Source organism: Macrotis lagotis, chromosome X (genome assembly GCF_037893015.1).
Source record: "Macrotis lagotis isolate mMagLag1 chromosome X, bilby.v1.9.chrom.fasta, whole genome shotgun sequence".
Taxonomy (NCBI): domain Eukaryota; kingdom Metazoa; phylum Chordata; class Mammalia; order Peramelemorphia; family Peramelidae; genus Macrotis; species Macrotis lagotis.
In genome coordinates this window covers 270,608,681-270,628,187 of record NC_133666.1, presented here as the reverse complement: position 1 = coordinate 270,628,187, position 19,507 = coordinate 270,608,681, and the positions used below count along the sequence as shown (strand labels likewise).

The 19,507-nt window shown below is 34.4% G+C and overlaps 1 protein-coding gene and 1 pseudogene across 1 annotated transcript in view; both read left to right on the top strand.

Moving 5' to 3' along the window:
- The window catches only part of NDUFS4 (NADH:ubiquinone oxidoreductase subunit S4), a 127,361-nt gene that overhangs the window by 80,668 nt on the left and 27,186 nt on the right, over positions 1-19,507 (top strand). The window contains exons 3-4 of the mRNA XM_074204154.1: positions 4,292-4,464; positions 17,190-17,263. Of these exons, the coding sequence (XP_074060255.1) occupies positions 4,292-4,464; positions 17,190-17,263 (247 nt within the window). The remainder of the gene's footprint in view (positions 1-4,291; positions 4,465-17,189; positions 17,264-19,507) is intronic.
- Positions 4,555-6,010, top strand: LOC141503431 (coiled-coil domain-containing protein 115-like; annotated as a pseudogene).

Here is a 19,507-nt window from a genome sequence, read left to right as displayed (position 1 = left end):
GTGTAAAAGTTCTTTGCAAACCTTAAAGCATGTTTTCTATTATGCTATGAATCTTAATAGGAAAAAAATCAAGTTTATTAACTAATTGAATATAAATTCGAAGGTTATTTTGTAACTAGTAGTTTACAATTTCATCTCAGCTAACCAAATTCTTGTATATTTGTTTTTAATTTTATAATCCATGATAGCTATACATCCCCCCAGCCCCCCAAATTCTCATGCAATTTCAACTTATTACCAAAGGCCTGGTAAAAATTATGACCTTGGAGAGTACACTGAGAGGTCTGTGTTAAATTCACTTAAAGTGCAAAAACTTCTATTTATTTCTCCTTTATGACAAATGTAAACTGTTAAGGTTAAGTGGGTGGGGCAACCGGAAGTAATTACTAAGACCAGTGGCATTTTTGTGGTTTAATAAAGGCAGAAGCTAATTATTCAGTTTTTATTTAAGTGAAATGATGCCAAAAAGGAGGTTCCTGTGGAGCAGCTGCACTCCTTCAGTGTTACCCTAATTTACCACAGACACAACTGTCACAAACAGAACTTTTAAACTTGATATATCGCCACGAAAGTTAGGAGCCTTTTGTTTAGAGTGCATGCAGAAGAACTCCTTTATACAAATCAACCGGCAGATGACGGACAATGATGAAAATTTGATTCTTTGAAGTCATAATGGTCATTGAAATGTGTGAAATTCTGGTATTGAAAAGAGAGCAGCCAGCAAGACTCTAAATCCTGGGTGGTTGCAAGAAGCTTGCTGGGAGGTTTTTCTGCATTTTGACACCAACTTCCCATTGCTTGTTCTCTGCTTCCTTTGTTTAAAAAAAAAGTTGAATTCACACAAGATAAATGGTCTGAATAGTTGATAACCGAATCATATAGTTTTTATATGAAAAGCTAATATTTAATGAGAATAAAAAATACTTTAGTTCCCTGGTATTTGGAAGAAAAATGTGATTTACTGGCATCAGTACATCATTTCTTCTTATTTTTTAGTAGTTGGTGAATTATTTGCTACTCAGCCAACCAGCAGTCACCTTTTTGAGAATTTTTTAATGCAAGGTAGAAATGATGCTATAAGTATGAAGACTGCTATAGCCAAATGAAGATTCTGATGACCTTGAGTTCATGAGCTGCAATTGAGTTTTCCTCCTTGGCCCACTTTGGTGGAGTAGAATGAATATAGATAAATAGATAGACAGACAGACAGACAGATATAGAAATATAGATATACATATGTATATACATATTATATATATTACATTTTTGGAACTTTATGTTATTCAGATTTTACCATCTTCAATAATTTAAGTGAATCATATAATGTACATCATTCACACTTGAAATATTTAGAAAAGGGTTTTTTTCAACTTTGGTAGAATAATGTCTTTATTGTGCTTGTATGGTTTATCATTTTCTACTATGTCAAGTTAAAAATTGGCTTTTTTAGTTTATAGAAGAAATTAACTTGAACTTTTTCAGATGAAATTTGAAATCCCAATTTATCTTAAGCCATGCTCATTATGTTGTCAGAAAATTTATTAATGTATTTAATCCTCAACTAAGTGTCCAGTGTCATTCAGATGGGTAAAGTAGTAAATCCTCATTAAATTCAAGGAATTTCTAGTCTACTAGAGTTTTAAAAAAACCCAATAATTCATTGTTAGCAGGTCAATTTTTATTGCAAGAGCAAAATTCAAGCAACTTATCAGAAAAAAAAACAAGTTCATACTTACAGCCTAAAATGGTTTTCAGACATTTTGTTCTTGAAAATTGGTTCACAGGTAGTTCATTGAGAACTTGGATTCAAAGCAAAGCATTGAGGACAGAGTAGAGTTCAACTTAGTGCAGCATAGTTCTTTTCAAGTATTATATTGTTTTAATGACATCTTGGAGCGGGAGCTTTAGCCCATTGAAATGTCGCTTAAAGGACAGGTTCTTCTGTCACTAGCTGAAGCTGTGTGGATGAAATGATCACAATAGAGTGTTGTAATGCATTTTAAAAGTGTGAGAAATCAGTTTGTCTAGACTAAGAGTGCGCCTACAGGGAATAGGAATTTTAGAGCTTCTGTGCCCTTTAGGTGTCAAGTATGTGATAGATGCCAAGCTTTTTTATTCTCTATCTTTGGCAACAACTCAGCTATGCTACAGTACCTTACATGTCTACTGCAAGCAAAAACAGTGATTCTATGTCAGGACAACTTGGGCTTCAAAATCCAGTAACTCATTGTCCTGAGAATCGTCTGTTCAAGTGCCAACTTTAAATTGGGGAAGATATCAATAAATAATTGCTATATTCCCAGAAGGCATGGAAACTTTAGCAGTTAAAAGTCAAAAATATAAAGAGATTAGCAACATCATGTAGCTATTTACTAGCTAATTGAAACAATAAGTAATTTTATTAGTTTCAGAAGGTTTTTAATCATAAAAATTCATCTTAAAACTATAATTCAGCACAAATCATGGGGAAAAACCAACTTGATGTTAAATATATATATATATATATAAATTTTATAAAATTTTGTACACAGTATACAGAAAAAGTTCTCTTTCTAAAATTAAATTAAGCATCTAATCTTGTGATATTTAGAGTTATTTTCTTGGGAGTTAGTCCTTATATTTTAAATAGCCTAGTTTCCTACAGATCATTCATCAGTTGATGAGAGTAATAGTCTTGCATTTTAGGATTCTGGGTCTTGCCTTTAATTTTTCTGTCATTGCAATCTGGGACAATTGTACATCTTATCTTTTATTTTCAGATACCATTCAAGTATTGTTTGCTTTTCTTTTTTATAATGTAGGCACATTCTTGGACTGCATATTTGTGTAAATATATGTGTATCATTTTGATAGTTTCTGTAAACAGACAAGCTGTGACAGAGAAACCACACCTCATTATTGGTGCAGGTGGAAAAGTATTGTGTTTAGCATAACATTTATTGCCAACTAAAATAAAAAACTTTAAAGTGTATTACTTTTTAATCTTGTGGGTGTATTAGACCAGTATAGTCAGAAGAAGTACCTGTCAATCTTTTTCCCATTTATGTTGTAACTTTGAATAATAGTATTATTTCTTTTATTTATACCATTGTCAGACATATATTGACCAAAAACAACTTTTTTTAAACCAAAAAACTTTTTTCAGATTTTACTCATTGTATTCAAACATTTATTGAGGTTTGTTTGTTGTTTTTAATGAAAAAATAATGTAACATTACAAGAGTTGAAGAGCATAGTTCTGTACCTAGGCTTATTATTTGCAAATGAAAGCTTGGACTTTAATTTTTATAATTGTACTACAGGTATTTCATGTTTACCCTGCCCAAGTTTTCTTGAATAGTTGTTCAAATCTTACTTTATTAAGTGAAATGAGAATTAAGACATGCATCATTTCTTGGAATTATTTGGAAGGAATGCTAAGTATTTTTAACAGACTAATTTTTTTACCATTACTAAATAGGGAAAGAAATGCTGAAATGTTTTATTAAATACATTTATCTAGTTATTGTGTGTCATATCAGTATTGCTTAGCCTTCTTAAATAAATTTAATGCATATTGCCATGTCTCTGCATATTTACTAGATTAACATTTTGTTATCGACCAGAGATGTCAAGGGAGGGAAGAAGAATCCAAAAACATCAGCCTAATATTTTATACATAGAACTAGAAAAGTTATATAATTTTGCCCTCTTAACTTTGGAGGATAGATTAGGTTCAAATCACCCTTCTCTTAGAAGATGTTAACATAGATAAAAAAATATTTTATTGAGTTTTCATTAGTTTTATTTTTTAATATGATTTCAGTCTATCCTATAAAAGGACACTTTACAGTGTTAGACACCATCAGACACTGATTATAAGATTTTTTGCTATTGTGTTTTTTCCTACTTAAAGTTTTATTAATGTTTTGATTATCTCCAAGCTGAAGAACCCTTGTTTTCATTTTTTTCTGCTTCTTATTCATGAAGAGTGAGCCTTCTTCCATCAAGATAGTCTAATATTCCTGCTCTGTTAAGTTGGTAAGGATAGTTTGTCAATTTAGCAACTATTTTAAAAGCCTCAGTAGGAATTTTTTTTCTGAGTAAAACTGTCAGTGTGTCCTTAAAGGAAATGTCTTAGATCATCAGAAAGACCCTCCTGTTTTCATCAAGAGATTTGGTGGATTTGTCTTACTTTTGATGTCTTCCTGAGAAATGAAATTACCAGAACAATATAGAAAACAGTCTAGAAATAAAGAAATGTCTTTGCGTCTGAAGTCTATTTGAAACATGTTTACTTATTTCTTTTTAGGATATTACCACACTGACTGGTGTTCCAGAGGAACATATCAAAACTAGAAAAGTTAAGATTTTTGTTCCTGCCCGCAATAACATGCAGTCTGGAGTAAACAACACAAAGAAATGGAAGATGGAATTTGATACCAGAGAGCGATGGGAAAACCCTTTGATGGGTTGGTCATCAACGTGAGTTATGTTTGTTGGTTTAATTTGGACTTCACTTTTACTTCTGTGAAGTTTTTTTGTTTGTTTTACTTTGAAAAGTACATTTCGACAATGCTTATGAAGGCAGGTTAGTATAGGCACTCTGCCTGAAGAAATATTACGTGTGGAAATTATGTTGATACCTCTCTTCCTATTATGTTATTCTGGATCAGCACAGTACTGTGTGAGTACTGAGTAATGGTAGCCCAAATGGCATTGTACTTAACATTAGTATTTCCAGTTACACTTGGGTAATTAAGGGAAAGGTGTTACTAATTTTGTACCTTCCAACTCTAGATTTATAATCTTAGTAGATTATTCTTTTCTTCTTACTATTAAGTCATAATGAAATTTCTTTATTTATCTTAGAGGGAAGTAGTTGGGTTTAGAAATCAATGCTCTAACTTATTTGGAACAGTTTGCCAGTCATTGGGTCTTTACAAACATAGTAGTCATAAAGTTTTCCCAAAATAAATGACTTTACTTTCGTGGTATAGAATCAAGCTCAGTAAATGTTAATAACTAATGATGTCTTGATTGGGACATTCAGCTAAGCCCTAATATTAATGTCGTTAAGACATTTTATGCAACTCAACACTAGCAGAATTTTAAAACCAGTCTTAATTGACTTTCTAGTTTTAGTGAGGCATGTTACGAATCCTTTCCTGTCAATGTGGTTGGACAAAGGTTCGTTTAAAATTGCTGCCATTAGCCGAAAAGTGGCCTCCAGGGCCGGGCCTGGGCTGGGGCCTTGGGAGCCCTTGCCTCCCCAGCCCTGGTCTCCCCAGCCCTGGTCCCAGCTCGATGCATGCCGCTGGCAGCTGTTCCTGGAGCTCGGGCAGCTGTTCCTGGAGCTTGAGCAGCTGGAGGGACAGCGAGTACTCCGAACCCCAAGTAGAGGAGGCCGGTGCCGGCCCTGAGGGGGAGACTGAGGCAGGGCAAGGTGGGAGGGGCACTCGGAGAACCCATGCCCCCCGCCCGTGCCCTCCCTGCCGGGCAGGTTCTCCCTCTCCAAGACTCGCCATGCTGTGGGTGCCACCATCAGCTCCCTTAGCATGGCACCTCCTCCGGGGTGGACCAGTGAGCCCGAGCCTGGTTGGCCCAAGTTCCAGGTGATTGTCACTAGACCGCCCGAAGAACTTGAGAGCCGAGGAGGCAGAGCCACGACTGATTGTGGGGGCCCCAGCCTGAGACTTTCCTCCCTCCAGGCCCCCGAGGCGGCCTCAGCATCAGGGTGCCCCTCCGCAGCCCGGCTCACCCACACCTGCCGCTGAGCCTGTTCTGAGCCAGATCCCTTGTCCTGGCATGGGATCTTGGTGCCCCAGGGTCCACGACAAGCCCAGGGAGGTTTCTGAGCAGCTCTGCAGATGGCTGGAGAGATCGCTGGGCTCCAGAGCTGCATCGAGTCGGGGAGAGCCCAGACTGGAAGTCCACAACAGGGGAGGCAGAAACTGCTTGATCAGCTGGCAATGCCCTGAGACATTCTCTAAAGTTTCCAGGCCAAATTAAATATTTCGTTTCTTGTGTTAGTGCCCCCCCCCCCCCCCCCCCCCCCCCCCCCCCCCCCCCCCCCCGGCCCATTGCCCTTCCTAGGACTTGACTGCCCTCCCCTGGTTTTTTTGTGTCCCCTGGGAGTGACAGAGCAGGCCAGAGACAGAGTGCCAGTAACCAGGTAGGCCAGATACATTTGATCACGATGAGGTGCTGAAATGTTTTGAAGTGTCTTCACCAAAGAATTTTTACTCACAAACTGTTGCCAAGTCAAGCTAAGGCACAGTCCTGAGCTGGGTGAAAACTTGGATCCTATATAGGGCAAGAAGTTTTCTTTTTTTTTTTTTTTTAAGCAAATTTCATTTTATTTTATTTTTCTTTGTTTCTGCAGTGCAAACAAGGTTAAGTGACTTGCCCAAGGTCACACAGCTAGGTAATTATTAAGTGTCTGAGGCCAGATTTGAACTTGTATACTCCTGACTCCAGGACCTGGGCTCTATCCATCATGTCACCTAACTGCCCTAGAAGTGCTATTTCTAACAGGATTTTTCAGTACAGGAAGGAGTTTGTTGCTATGATACATATGTCTACATAGCCTTGTTGGTTAGCATATGTAGTTACCCAGAATGCATATAGAAAAGCTCACTTAGTGGGAATATAAACATAGGATAATGATATCATCATTGACTTCATAAGCTCTAGGGAAAGTGTGATTGATTTATAGTCTAGGGTCCAGGTCTGTGTAATATGAAAGAAAACATAGACATCCCCCCCCCCCACAATAAAAAGAAACTTAAAGAAAAAAAAGAAAAGAGAAAGAAAGAATAAAATTGCTGTCATTATTAAATTTTAATCTAGTTTTCAATAATTAGTCAGATTAAATTTGTCATTGCATATAAGTTGCTTTGGCACATCCTTCAAAATAGGTTCAGCATATAGATTTTTAGATCTTGTATCATCTAATCAAACTGTAAATCATTTAAATCATCTGAATCTTTTTTTTTTTTTTTGGTTTTTGCAAGGCAAATGGGATTAAGTGGCTTGCCCAAGGCCACACAGCTAGGTCGTTATTAAGTGTCTGAGACCGGATTTGAACCCAGGTACTCCTGACTCCAGGGCCGGTGTTTTATCCATTACGCCACCTAACCGCCCCAATCATCTGACTCTTTAAGAAAAAAATGTAATACTCTAATTTCATTAAATGTGAAATTTTAACATGAGTATATGTACACTTGCATTACTGTAGCTTTCCATTCCATTCCTAAATTATCTTCAGTGTTAAAACCCTTTTAGGGACTTTGGGCATATATAAATATATACCTTAATTTGTTTCAACATTCATCAAATATTTATCAAGGATCCACCATATGCAGTATACTTTAATAGTATTTTACTTGAATCTAACATTTCATGCAGGATACAGTTTGAATTTAGGTAAACTATTTTGCATTTATTATTCTTAAACAGAAGCTTTTAAGATTATTTTATTTAAAGCATCACTAAGTCCAGGAATCTCTTTGAATTTTGAAGTAGTTTCATGAGCTTCTAAATTTGTTCTGCCTTAAGGAAAACAAAAAACATAAACATGAAAATTTGAACCTAATCATATCTTTTTATATACTATAATTACTTTTAACAAATAAGTAATACCTATCCTATGGGTTAAACTTGACTCTCCATTATATATATATTCCATTCCATTATATATAATCCATTATATATAGAAACTATGTCCCAAAAAAGAAATATTTAGAAGAATATGGGGTAGCTCACTATATTGAAATAGTTACAGAAATGGTACTTTATAAAATAAATCTTAAGTTTGACAGAAGTTTCATTATTTCCATTTGCTCTGGTAATAAAAGAAAAAAATTTGCAATACATTTAATTGGATCACTTCTACTCAATTTCTTTTTCAGTCATAAATAGAACTTGTGATAGCATTAAAGAGTTTTTGCAAATAGTATTTGAGCAAAGCAGTTCTTTTATTTACCATACCTGCTATTAACCACGATGTTTAATTATGTGACAAAATAGCATTTAAGACTTTAAGTATTGTGAATAAAACCTGGAATTCTGTATTAACAAGATTTATATTTATATATTTATTTCTATGCCTTTTGCACAAAAATTTTTCAAGATCTGAATATTTTCAACACCTGACTTTTCATGAAGTTTTCAATATAGGCATTACTGGGCTAAACCCTACTATATACAATAAGGAACCAGGGAATGCTAATCTGTTAATGCTGGATATTTAGTCTGTGTCAAAGGAATTGTTTTGGGGTGTGGGGAAAGAGGAATGTTGTTGTCCATGCTGCACCTGGCACTCTACCCATTCCCACACCCACAGAGTTGCCAAATGGTGGTGATGTGAAGCTCTTAAATACATGGACAGAGAGACAGACAGATAAACAAATATGCATTTAAGTGTGTGGGTATACACATACATATATGATACATATACATGCACACATATTTCTGTTGTACTGCATAAAATCTTTTTTCCTTTCTCTTCCTATCCCTTTACCTATCCCTCTGTCTGTCTTATCTGCTTGTCCCTGTCTCTTTCCCCATCTAAGGAGAAATAGAATCAAGTGAAAAGTTTTAAGCAAGGACCTAACACAGACCATAGTCTAAACTAGTCAGAAGAGCAGCCCCCCATGAGGCCAACACTTGTCTTATTTCCTGTGTTCTGAACTTGGACACCTCACTCAGTTTGTCTAGAACTCAACTTCTACATCTTTAAACTGACAGGATTACATGATATTGTCTCTAAGACCTAGTTCAACTCTGATCTCCTATATGATTCAAATAAAATTCCTAGTTAAATAATGATTCTGGTAGTAGAAATTTGTCATAAAAGTCAGTCCCTCCTTCCACCTAGGAAGAGGGCTGAATTTTTAGTTTCATAGTCTGATGTCACTAACAAACACATCAAACATACCAGAACTTAGACAATCAAAATTAGTGTTCTTTAGGAACACTAAGTCATTAAGAAGCTATACATTTTATTCCAACTATATTGCTATCATAGCTCAAAACATTTTTGCAAAACCTCCTTCATTATTGACTTCAGAGTAAGTGCCACATTCTGCTGAATAAAAATGAATGAAAAATAATTTATTAAATGATTACTATTAGCAGAGTAGTCTGTTAAGTATACAAGCAGAAAAGCAGAAATAGTCGGCTCTCGAGGAACTCACATTAGTTGTAACTAAGTTTACACATTAGTTTTCACCTTGGAGTACCGTGGCAAAGAAGATAGTGCCTTCCTTAATTTCATTTCCATTGATCCTAAACTATTTAACAGACCCTCAAGCACTTAAATGGTGGGAATTTTCTTTTCTGCATTTGGGACTGCAGTACACATAGAAGCAGTTGCCAGATTCTAACTTCCCAGGGGTTGTTTCTTTGCATAATGGCTTTCTGGGGTTGCATTAGAAGGAGGACTGCTGGTGGGGATATTGATATTCCTGCTGCTATAGGACTTGCTTACCTTGCCATGTGACAGTTAAGTTTTCAGTCGGTATAGGTGGTATGAAGGAAGTATTTCTTTGCAGGAAATGCTCACCCCCTATGATGGATAGATGATCAGAGCTGAAAGGGAGTGTATTTTTTTGTGGTTTCTAAACTCATCCTGGAGGCACTCCCAAAAGAATTTTCAATATAGACAGCCATAGTTAGTATAATATCCCGAGCAAAGCATTGCTAAGGAATCAGAAGAACAAGGCCTACATTTCAGCTACTAATAGGCCAGTATTTATATAGCAAACATTTACATATATTACCCTAAAACAGCCTTGTGATTTAAATATGTTAATCATTTCTCCATTTTACATATGTGGAAACAATCTTAGAGGAGTTAAATGTTTATCCATGCTCTTGCATCTAGTATTTTAAGAGACTGGGATATGAACTCAATTATTCCTCAATCCAGATCTTAAATTCTTAACCACTGTGCTTTACTGTCTCTGCTAACATGGAAAGTTGGGTCTCAGTCTTTTTGAGCTTTGATTTTCACATCTATAAGATCAGGATAATACCTGCCCTGTTTACTTCATAGGGTTGTTGGGAGGCTCATGTGAAATAATACTATTGAGTGTATACACCACCAAGCAAAGCACGAGGTAATAAATAAAACTCAAGAGCTTTGTTTATGTGATGAAATGAGTCATACTGTACCGTTGCCTGTAACTAGGGTTTAAGTGTCATATTGTTCTGGCCCTCTTATTAAATGTTCTGGCTCTCATATTAAACATAGTTTTCTTATTCCTCTTTTTGGATACATTAGACAAATCATTAATTTGCATCAATTATCTCTACATTGGTATGGAATTTTTTACATGTATTTAGAGATTTTCTTAATATCTGTCCTTTATTTTCTATAAATTTATTTCCAAATAGACCTTCCCCTCTCCAATTGCAATAAAAATATTAACAGAAAAAAAAAGTTTGGTATAAAACTCATCTCAGTTTAATATGTCTGCTGTCAAATACAATATTTCACTCATATTATTTCCTCCTCCCCTTCAACAAATGGAGAGTGGTACATTTTTTTTCCTCCATCTTTTCTCTTGGGACCAAGTTATGTCCTTTATTTTTAGAGATTAGAAGCTTTTTTTTTTTTAGGTTTTTTCAAGGCAAATGGGGTTAAGTGGCTTGCCCAAGGCCACACAGCTAGGTAATTATTAAGTGTCTGAGACCGGATCTGAACCCAGGTACTCCTGACTCCAGGGCTGGTGCTTTATCCACTACACCACCTAGCCGCCCCGAGATTAGAAGCTTAAAGTAAAATAGTTTTCTCTTAAAATGGTAATGAAACAACTATAGATATCAGAATCAAACTAAAAGCATTCAGTCACATTCTAATTATTCCAAAATTCTGGGACTATTTTTAAAGGGAAAGAAAAAAATCATATAACCTAAATTTGGAGTTCTTGAAATTTCTTGTGTTTATGAGATCCATGAATCAGCATATCATAGTAAAGAGAAAGATATCTTTGAATCAAGGATATTTGAGTTCAAGTCCTTTTTCTTATACATTATTAGCCATGTTACCCTGGACAAATTACTTAAATCTCTAAGATAAATTGTACATTTGTGTTTGTGGAAGGCATTTTCTTAGCAGGAGTTTCTATGCCAATAAAATTTGATTTCTCTTTCCTGTTTCCCTTTCCTCTCTCTCATTCTCCCAAAGACATATAAATGTTATTTGTTTATCATCTTGGACCACACCTTGTACTGTTAGTTGGTTGCTGCTTTTTGTATCATTACTTCATTTTAGATTTTAATTCTGATGGAAGTTCAGGCATTTAAAATGCTCAGTAGAGATTTTTTTTCTCTATCAGCCTAGTGCATATTGGACCATTCGACCTCTTTGGCAAAAATTGACATAGTTTCTATATTAATTTTTAGTAATTTTCATCTTTATATGGCCTATATATTTAGTTTAGTTAGCAATCATTAATTTAGCACTCTCTATGTACTAACACTGAAGAAACACTGAAAGACAAAAAACAGTTCCTATTCTGAAAGAATTTACAGTCTAATGGGAAAGATGAATGCAAACAATTATGCATAAACAAAATATAGACAGGAGAAATGGGAGATAATCTTAGAGGAAAGGTACTAGTATTAAGGGGAATTGGAAAAGGTTTTTTGAAAAATATAGAATTTTAATTGACACCTAAAGGAATACAGGAGACAAAGATGAAAAGGAAGAGAATTCAAGGCATAGGAGAAATGTCAGAAGTTGAGTGATGGAAAGTCTTTTGGGAGGAGCAAAATGGAGGTGTCACTTGGAAATAGAGTATGTGTAGGTGAAGAAGATTTAAGAAGACTAAAATGGTAGGAGGTGGCTAGGTTATGAAGAGCTTTGAAAATTAAATGGAAGTTTTTATATTTAGATAATAACTCATCTCTCATTCAGTCTCTGGAAACTAACTTACCCTCTGTGTCATCCTTGGAACTAAAAGGTCATCTAATTTAAGCAGAAGTACACACTAATTTAGGTGTTACTAATTCTTACAGCACCTAACTTTTCCCATAAGTAGGATTTATCCTAACTCCTTATTGGATCATCAAAGGAGATGCTGTTTGTAGGCCTGGAAATAGCTCTTCTATGAATATGTGGCAAGTGGAAACAAGTAGCAGTTTTTAACACACACACACACACACACACACACACACACACACACACACACGGTGGCCAGAATATTGGACCCATCATATTGTAACTTTACTTCTTTTTGGATCAATACCTATTTGCCCTAACATTTCACTCGCCAAGTTTGTTATACACCATACATGAAATTAGCTCTTTATTAAGTACCTCCTATAACTAAGCTAACAGCTTTACAAATATCACCTCATTTGATCTTCACAGTAGCCCTGCGGGGGTTATCCAGGTAATAGTAAGCAATCTAGCAAATAGGGTGTGTGCCATTTTTCAGAAAAGTAGCGAAATACTGAATTTGAATGAGGGTAAGTATTGTATGGAATTTTTTGGAATCTGTCATTAATTCAAGTTTGATCAGATATGACTTACTAAGAGGTGGCCATTTCCCAGAAAATGTTAAAATAAAATTGATGCTGGGAGGGGACTTAAAGAGAATCTTAATTCTGTTTTTTTTAGGAAAAGATATTTGGAATTTATAGCATATGGTAACTCCCCAAATCTATTTTTATAAAGATAACTAGGTTGTAAGACCTTTTAATTATTTAATGATAGCTCACAAAATCATTTGTAAGCATTTATTGTATATCTATGAAAGGACTATATGCTAAACTAACATGGAAGAAAGTTTGGAAGTTTACCATCTTTTCTGGTTATCTATTGAGGCATTTAAGTTTCCTGGAGAATTCCAGTAATAGAACAGGTGGAAAAGACTGTGGCACCAGTCGGACTTATTGGCAGGGATGAACTAGAATATTTTTCTCATTCCTCCCAGCCTAGATTTTATTGTACTTTATGCCACTAATCAGTTATTATCTGTAGGATATGCTAATTGAGAAATTTACAGAATTAAAGCATCAAGATTAGTGGGTAAATATTACGTAAAACTAATGCCACTTTGCACACTTAATAAGTGAATTTATCAATTTAAAGATCATATCTTGTAGTTTCTATGAATTAATCTCTTAAGATAATTTTAAAATTATAACCTTGTTGAGAACAAACACTGTTTAATATATATTTTTATATCCTCTACATCTATCATGGTTCCTTATACAAAGTTGACCCATATTTTTAGAACTGAATTAAATGTTTATATATTTATTTACCAGCTTACACTTCTATGCTATTTCTAATATGTGTATTTACATATAAACATGGATACACGCATATGTATAGATGTATAGATATGTGTATGTATCCACAAACTTGAAAGGAACATTGATGTTTCGAATACTATTGAAAATATTGAAATGTTTTCAAAGTCTATTCAAAAAAGGTTATTTTCAGCTTTAGAATACTACAGTAATAAGTTAGTTTTTTTATTTAGATTCTTGAGAAATGTTAATTTAAGTTGGTTCTAGCCTTCATTTTTTATCTATGTAATCTATAAATGCATTGACAGATTTGAAACTATGCCAGAAAGTTACTCAACTATATATATATGCCCTTTGATCTAACTAAAACACATAGAAATTAATGAAAGAGGGAAAGGAATTTATATGTACTAACATTTTCAGCTAAAAATTGAAAACTAAAATTGTTTTCCCATCAGGGAATGACAAAGATAAAGAACACACATCACAATATGAAGGTAATGTAATATTATTATTATGCTTTAAGAAATTATTGAAACAGACAGATTTGGAGGAAAAAAAGAGAAGATCTCTGAACTTTGGCAAAGAGAATAAACAGAACTAGTAAAACAATTTATACAATGATTACATTGCAGAGAAATACATTGAAAGACTTTAGAAGTGATCAATGCAAAAATAAACAAGTCCAAAAGGTTAAACATTCTACTTCCTGACAGAGTTGATAAACTTAAAAGGCATTATAATATTGTAACATTTTTGGACATGGCTAATGTAGAAATTTGTATTGTTGGTGTATGCACTTATGTCAGTGAGAGTGTGGGAGATAGTGGTATGAACAGATTAATTTAATATTTTAGTTTTTTTTGCAAGGCAATGGGGTTAAGTGGCTTACCCAAAGCCACACAGCTAGGTAATTATTAAATGTCTGAGGCCAGATTTGAACTCAGGTACTCCTGACTCCAGGGCCAGTGCTCTAATCCGAACAGATTAATTTTTGAAATGCCGTTAATTGAAAAAATAAGCTTTAAACAATAAAATATTAAAAATGTAGCAAAAATCAACTGCACTTGCAGGTTAATAACCCTTCTTGAATGAAATTAGAATCATTTAAATCAGGCAGAACTAATAGTGGCTTGAGTTAGATTTTAATAATCTTTGAAAAGTAGAAACTAGACCAGTTGACTTTTTTTGCTTTTCAAAGACATCAACACAGATTTTTTTTTAGAACTTAATTATCTTACAAACACATTGTAATGGAGCCATTGTCTTTCAATTCAAGTTGGCTGTATTATTTGACATTTGTACTTCTAATAGGCAATTTGTTTGGATATTTTTATTTCTTTATTGTTGTTTTTAATAACAATGATATTTCTGCCAAGGTGTGGGGAGTTCAAAGACTTGCAGGTTCTAGCTGAAGGTTGTTATCATATGTGGAATCCAAATATTAGTGACCAGCAAAATAGTAAATTGTGTCTATATTTTCACTTCTGATTTACCTTTTCATATTTTTAATTCCTTTTCTTGTAGGGAATTCAAATAATAAAAAAGGTCTATATTTGAAAAGAAAAACCATACTTTATTTATTTATTAGTTATTTAGTTATTTCTTTTTTTTAGGTCTTTGCAAGGCACACGGGGTTAAGTGGCTTGCCCAAGGCCACACAGCTAGGTAATTATTAAGTGTCTGAGACCTGATTTGAACCCAGGTACTCCTGACTCCAAGGCCAGTGCTTTATCCACTACGCCACCTAGTTGCCCCCCCCATACTTAATTTAAGAACAAAAGAATCATCACAAATAGACTGCATCGTTTTGTTAGACTCATAAATTTTATTGTTGTAACCTCAACAAGCATTTATTGAGCATTTAATTATCTGCTTCTCCTCTCTTTTGCTTACCCCTGGAAAGACAACTGACTGTTGCAATTTAAATAATCAAACCTTTTTTTTTTTTTTTTTAGGAATAGAAGGTCCATAGAGATACAGTTTATTGATTTACTGGTGTTCATGAGTCAGTTGAATTATGAGAGACAGTGTGTTGTATTAGGGCGTAGGGCTAGGAATCAAGAGACTCGAGTTAATTTTGTGTGAACCTTGGTCAACTCATTCAATAAACTAATGTGTGAAAATAATTTAAAAAGGAGGCATTATGATAACATGGAGCAGAACATTGACATGGGAGCTAAGAGACATGGATTTGAGTCAACAGTTCTGCCACAAAATAGCATTGTGGGCTTACTCTCAATATTTGAGCCTCAGTTTCCTCATCTATAAAAGGAGGAATAAGATTAAATGATAGCTCAGGTGCCTTTTGGCTCTAAAATCCTAATCTTTCTCATATTAAAAAAAGTTATAGTAATAAGTTATGTATCTGAAAAATGGAGATGATGCCTCCTCTACTCTTCCCCCCATCCTCCCTCCCCCTCCCCCAAAGGAGTTAGAATTTAGATTTCTTAATTCCAGGACAAATAATCTTTCACTGCCGTTCATCACCTGGATAAATACTCATCAGTCATAAGTAATTTGGTGTATTGTATTCACTTTGACACTTGTTCTTAGATAATTTATGTGTAGTATGGTAATTATATCACAGAGAGCACTATGAGAATCCTTAGTTCTAGGTTCTGATCTTGGGTGTGGAGACTTTGTTGATCTCCTTGGCTTCTTTTATTACTCACTCTCCACATTCTTTCCCTCCCTCCCCCTGCTCCTATACCTTATACTTATTTCATTTGATATATTTTATATAATTGTATCTATATATTTTCTTTCTTGGTAGAATGTCAGTTCCTAAAGGCCAAGTACCATACATTTGTTTGTTTGTTTGTTTTTTCTCTCTTCTGTTTTTTGTATTTTTAGTGCTTAACATAGTACCTGGAACATAGTAAGGACTTTGTATATACTTGGTTTGTTATTTTATGAATCTTAAAAAGATTACTTTGTCATTCTGAGCCTTAGTTTCCTCTGCTATAAAAATGAATTACTTAGAATAGCTCTTTCACACCCCTTCTATCTCTAAAAGTTGTTTTTTAATATCTAGTTTCTTAAGAATTTAGTGAATCTTCATATTTTATATACTTTTTCTTTGTCTGACAACATAGCAAAGACCAAATAATCTAGTCAAATCATCTAGTCATCAAACATTAGATGGTGTCTGTACTGTGCTAGAGATTCACAAATAAAGATATAAACAGTCCTTGTTGTCAAGTAGTCACCTGCAACTGACTAATTACATACAAGGTATTTATAGGGTAAATTAAAGGTAATTTCATTAGAAGGTACCAGGATTGAGGAAGATTGGGAAAGATTTGCAAAATTTAGGGTTTGATCCAAGACTTGAAGAAAGCAAGAAAAATAATGTGATTCTTAAGAGTATATGATTTGTAATGGTTAAGAATTATTCCAGAAGAATCCAGTCCATAGAGTTCTTATTTGCTACTAGCAGCTTTCATTAAGGGAGACAATGGTAGTGACATTTTTGAAATCTTGTGGCATTTCTTCAGCATATCATATTTTGGGAAGAAAAAAAAGCCTAGATGTCTAATCATTACCTCCATCCTTGTTTGAAAAACTCAGCAGGTATGCCATTAGGTCCTGGAGCCTTATTGTTCTAAGTGTCTTTGACAGTAGGAGTTATTTCTTCAGAAGTTGGAACACAAGCCATGTTCATCATATCTTGGCAGTTTCTCTATGCTTTATAGTAATGATGGAAGTAAGATGGTCATAGTTTTGTTGTTATCTCTCTGCAGGGTTCTCTGTCTGGGTGATGAGGGTAAAAAGAGTCTCATGTCTCAGCTTTCCTGTTCCCATTTTCCTTTATAGCCCTTTAGCATGAAAATGTTAAAGAATAATATAGATTTATACAAACAAGCATCCATGATGTCTTAAAATGTCTTCTATTGTTATAAGTTTCAGATAACCAAATATGAGTATATTTTTTACAGGGCAGATCCTCTATCAAATCTGGTGCTAACCTTCAGTACTAAAGAAGATGCAATTGCATTTGCAGAAAAAAATGGTATGTATTCCTTTTCTACAGAACAGTCTGGGATTGTATGAATGAGTTGTTAACCTTAATCATTATCATTCAGGAGTATTGAAACCTGAATTTAAGGAACTTTTAAGTTTGGAAAAGAAAATTTTAAAAAAGCTAAATCTTGTGGCAAGTCCTAGGATCTCTTAATTTCAGACAAACTTCATTTGGTTGTCTTCAATTAGTCAACAAAGCCTTTATACTCTGCAAATCATGGTACTAAGTTCTAGGCATTCAAAAAATGGCAAAAACAGGCTCTCCTCACACTGGAAACTACCATCTGTAAATAAGTACTTTCAAAGAGATAGTCAAATGTAGTGGAGTGTTAAATATCAGCAAGCATTTAGTCAGTGCTGAGGTGTGCAGACGTTCTGCTTGGTCCCAGGGGGTTGAAGAAAACAGCAAGAGTCTATAAGACAAAAAAACAAAGTCTATAAGACAAACAAAAGTAGACACAAGGTAACATTGGAGAGAAAGGTAGTAATAACAGGTACAGTGACCAAGATAGACAGTGCCCAGAGTAAAGTGTGTGGAGGTAGTAGTGAGACTGGAAATGTATGATCATACTAGAGAACTCTTTAATGAGAAATCTGGGACATTTTTATTTGTCACAAGGGAAGGTTTAAACAAGGGGCTGAGAGGAACAGAAGTGATTGTTATAAAGGCAAAAAGCATCAATAAAACTTTTAAAAATCAATAATGAAAGATAATGTAGTTTTAAATTACTAGTTTGTGATCATTTATACACAAAGTAAATACTTTAGGAGTAAATCTTTTCTTCTTAGTTTTATCCCACTCAGCTTTGGGAAGCAATTCACAAAGTTGTAGTCTGGTGCCAGCCACATCTTGCCAAGGTTCAGGTAGTTTCACATTAGACTATTCAAGCTAGTAGAGAGAGAGAGAGAGACTCATCAGCAATAGCTTTCTCACACAGTGATGAATTATTTGACCAGAACAACTCATGGACAACTCCTTCAAAAAGCAAGGACTGGGGCTGCTAAGTGGCACAGTGGATAGAGCACTGGCCTTGGAGTCAGGAGTACCTGAGTTCAAATGCAGCCTCGGGCACTTAATGATTACCTAGCTGTGTGGCCTTGGGCAAGCCACTTAACCCCATTGCCTTACAAAAAAAAAAGTAAAGACTGACTGCTTTATTTTTGTCTTTGTAATCTTAGCGTCTCACACAATGATTTTATCCTTGTGGGCACTAAATTTATATTTGTTAGACTGATTTGAATTGATTGAAAAAAAATACAAAATAGCTATTGGTCTTGTGTTACTTCTTTTTGCATCTCCACTGGTGACAAGAGAGGTGGGAAAAGAGGCAGAAGGTGCGAATTATACATTTTTAAATGCTTTATAAGGATGACTTTAGCTGTTGATATTCTAAATGTAAGATAAAAAATCAACAAATAAATATACAACTATAGTGAAAATATTAATATTGACATTCTCATTTTAAATGAAACCAAAAAGAAAAAATGAAGTCAAACTAAAACATTAGGATGGTTCATAGGCTCCTTGGAAAAACAAATAAAGTTATAAAACTGAATTCAAAAGAAAAAAGAAATATGACTTCATGGAATACCTTCTTACAGCACTCCTGATAAGCATAAGCAAAAATACTACCATAAAATTAATTGAAGTTATGTGCCAATGTTTAATGCAGAGATTGAAGAAGCAGAGAAATTCTACTGAAAACTTTATGTTAAATCAGTATAAGTTTCTAATATTTGTTGACTTAAATACTAAGGGGGATTAGTAAAAATATGTTGGAAAACTCAGTTCTAGAATGGCAAATAAGAGACCAAAGTCTTTTTTGCAAGGCTGTAAAGAAGTCTCATTGTTGTATAGCATGAATATGTTTTTCAAGAAGAAATTGGAAATTGCTGACAAATACTAAATAAATAACATCAGAATAGAATTGATTACATTTGAAGACAGAAAATTACTGATTATATGGATCATTTTCAAATTGGTTGTCGTTATAAGACTTTTTAAAGCTTTTAAAAATATTGAATAGTATCACTTCAGAACAGTAAAAAGCAATGGAGAGCTAAACAAATTTAGGGACAGCTTGGCAAGAGACCTTGGCCATATCATCTTTTTTTTTTCTTTATTGAAATTTAATTTAATTTTTCCAGTTACATGCAAATGTAGTTCTTTAACTTTCATCTATTTGTAAGTTTATGAGTTCCACATTTTTTACCTCCCTCCCTATGGCAATGA